Source organism: Setaria viridis, chromosome 9 (assembly GCF_005286985.2).
Source record: "Setaria viridis chromosome 9, Setaria_viridis_v4.0, whole genome shotgun sequence".
NCBI lineage: Eukaryota > Viridiplantae > Streptophyta > Magnoliopsida > Poales > Poaceae > Setaria > Setaria viridis.
Window position 1 is genome coordinate 43152589 of NC_048271.2, and position 2889 is coordinate 43155477.

The 2889-nt window shown below is 57.2% G+C and overlaps 1 protein-coding gene across 1 annotated transcript; it reads left to right on the forward strand.

Moving 5' to 3' along the window:
* Window positions 1-498: 498 nt before the first annotated feature.
* On the forward strand, window positions 499-2302 carry LOC117840602 (cytochrome P450 89A2). Its single transcript, XM_034721123.2, has one exon. It carries the CDS (start codon window positions 619-621, stop codon window positions 2158-2160), a length of 1542 nt encoding a protein of 513 aa, XP_034577014.1. The 5' UTR covers window positions 499-618; the 3' UTR covers window positions 2161-2302.
* Window positions 2303-2889: the final 587 nt, after the last annotated feature.

The following is a 2889-nucleotide window of genomic DNA, read 5'->3' on the forward strand; positions in this document are numbered from 1 at the left end:
TGTTTTGATTTTTCTAAGTATATAGTTTTTACTATGCACTTAGATGTAGTATATGTTTAGACGCATAATAATATCTATGACCCTAGAAAGTTAAAATGACTTACAATTTGAAACTGAAACAGAGGGAGTATACATAATCTTTAGGGGCGGATCAAAAGGGGTGCTGTAATCATCATGCACATAAGACACGACGCTAGCTGAAGTGCTAGTCTCAGCACCCCTTTGAACTGATCCTAGTTCCGCACCTTATCATCTTGCTTATACTCGGCTGATTACGGAGTTTGATACTTTACATCTATGTTCTTGGATAGATGCAGGATGATGCTTATCTCAAAGCAAGACTTTCACCTCCATATTCTTCTGGCGATGTCATTAGTGATGCAGTGGCTGCTAAAGTAAAGCATGCTATGTATTCTGGTTCATTGTTGCCGCCCGGAAGGCGTGGAGGATGTATATAACACTAACAATGACAGTCAAACTTTGAACACTTAAACTGCTCAAGATTTTTTTTTAAAAATACGTTTGAATACAGTTTAGTTTATGACCTAGCGTGCTCTAACTGTCTATTTAACTCCGCGCGCCAGAGAGAGTCCGAGAGCACCAACAGCAACTGCAGCCATGGAGGAGGAATCCACCGCCTGGTCCACCTCGCCGCTGCTCCTCCTCGGCACCCTCCTCTCCCTTGTTGCCTCGCTTCTCTTCTTGCTTCGCCGTTCCCATGGCTGCAGGAACGCAACGCCAGCAAGCAAGGGGCAGCTTCCTCCCGGCCCGCCGGCGCTGGTCTTCCTCGCCAAATTCTTGGCGCTCCGACGATCGATCTTCGACCTCGGCCCGATCCTCCGCGAACTGCATACGCGCTACGGCCCCGTCATCTCCGTCCGCCATTTCCGCACGGTGGTCTTCGTCGCCGACCGCCATATAGCGCACCGCGTCCTGGTGCAGGGCGGCGCCACCTTCGCCGACCGCCCACCCCTCTTCGATCCAGGACGCCTCCTCTACACCGCCGGGGCACGCGACATGAGCAGCTCGCCCTACGGCCCCTACTGGCGCCTCCTCCGCCGAAACCTCGCCGAGGCACTGCACCCCGCCCGCGTCAGCCTCTACGCGCCGGCGAGGCGGGCGGCGCTGGACGTGCTTGTGGCCGACCTCCTCCGCGCGCGCGGCGGTGACAGTTCGAACCCTGTCCTGCTGAGGCCGGCGTTCCGGCTCGCCCTGTTCCAGATGCTTGTGTACATGGGCCTCAGCGCGAGGCTCGACGCGGAGGTGCTCGACGAGGTCCAGGACATACTGCTGAAAATCCTCCGCTCCATTACCTGCTTCCCCATCTTCTCCTTCTTCCCGGCGATCACCAAGAAGATCTTCCGCAAGCGGTGGGAGGCCTACGTCACCGTGAGCCGCAGGCTGGACGAGATCCTTCTCCCGCTCATCCAAGCTAGGCGCGCGGCGCGGCGCGGCGACGACCCGCCATGCTACGTGGACTCCGTCCTCGCGCTGCGCCTGCCCGACGAGGGCGACCGCCCGCTCACGGACGCTGAGGTGGTCAGCCTCTGCTCCGAGTTCCTGAACGCCGGCACGGACACGACGGTGACGTTGCTGGAGTGGATCATGGCGGAGCTGGTCAACCACCCCGACGTCCAAGCCAAGGTGTACGAGGAGGTGAAATCCAAACCGGAGCTCAACGACGACGACCTCCAGGAAGCGCGGTACTTGAAGGCCGTGGTGATGGAGGGCCTCCGCCTGCACCCACCGGCGCACTTCGTTCTCCCGCACGGCCTGCAGAGCGACGCGGAGATCGCCGGCTACACGGTGCCCAAGGGCGCCGAGGTGAACGTCCTGCTGGGAGAGTTCGGCCGTGATGAGAAGGTGTGGACGGCGCCGCTGGAGTTCCGGCCAGAGCGGTTCTTGGACGGTGGCGAGGGGTTCGACGTGGACATCACGGGGAGCAAGGAGATCAAGATGATGCCTTTCGGTGCCGGGCGACGGATGTGCCCGGGGTACACGCTGGGGATGCTGCAGGTGGAGTTCTTCGTGGGGAGCCTCGTGAGGGAGCTGGAGTGGCTGCCAGTGGCGGAGGGGGTGGCCGTCGACATGACGGAGAGGCTGGATTTCACAGTCGTCATGAAGCAGTCGCTCCGGGCTCGCATCATACCGAGGAATTGAAATCGTCAACGCCTGTTCTGAAAAAAATCGAAATAATCGGAAAAAGGCTCTCAAGTTTGCTGATGTAATTTTGTTTTATAGATGTATCTCATGTATGTGTTCGACGTAATAAACACGTATGCAATGTGCAGCTTGATTTGAACTAAACTTTCAAAATATGTCCATATACTTAAATAAGTAAAGAAATTGTGGGGTTTTCAGGTTTATTCCTGGATTGCTATTGGTACACACGCGTGCATGTTCAGCGGTACTGCGTGTTTCCCGTGCAACGAGGGCAGTAGGCTCTCCAGTCTCTTCTTTAGTGTGTGTACGCGTTGTAGTGTGCGTCCTATGTATGTACCCTCTTAGAAAAATCTACTCCTACCATTTCAAAATATACGCCCAAGTTGCAAGACGTGTAAGGCGCGTGCCCCCGTGTCACTCCCTGTGCGGCCGACTCGGGTGGTGACCAACCAAGCCGTGGCACCACCTTCTCCCCCCGTCTTCCCAGCTGTGCCGCCGCCAGAGCGAGTTAAAGGAAGCCCTCTTGGCTTGCCACGATGGCGGCGGTGAGGCAAATCGACCGGATCTGGAGGCATGCACCCGGATCTGCGCATGGGACGGATGCGATGGTCATGGCGGTGCCACGACAGAGTGACGCGGCTGGAGCAGAGTGGGGCGAGCAGCATCCCAACGGCGGCGGGGGCATGGCCACAGAGGCCCGACGGGGCTGCATTCTCGGCTCAGGAT

Coding starts and splice junctions, on each gene's coding strand:
- LOC117840602 (XM_034721123.2), top strand. CDS start 619: ATGGAGGAGGAATCCACCGCCTGGTCCACCTCGCCGCTGCTCCTCCTC.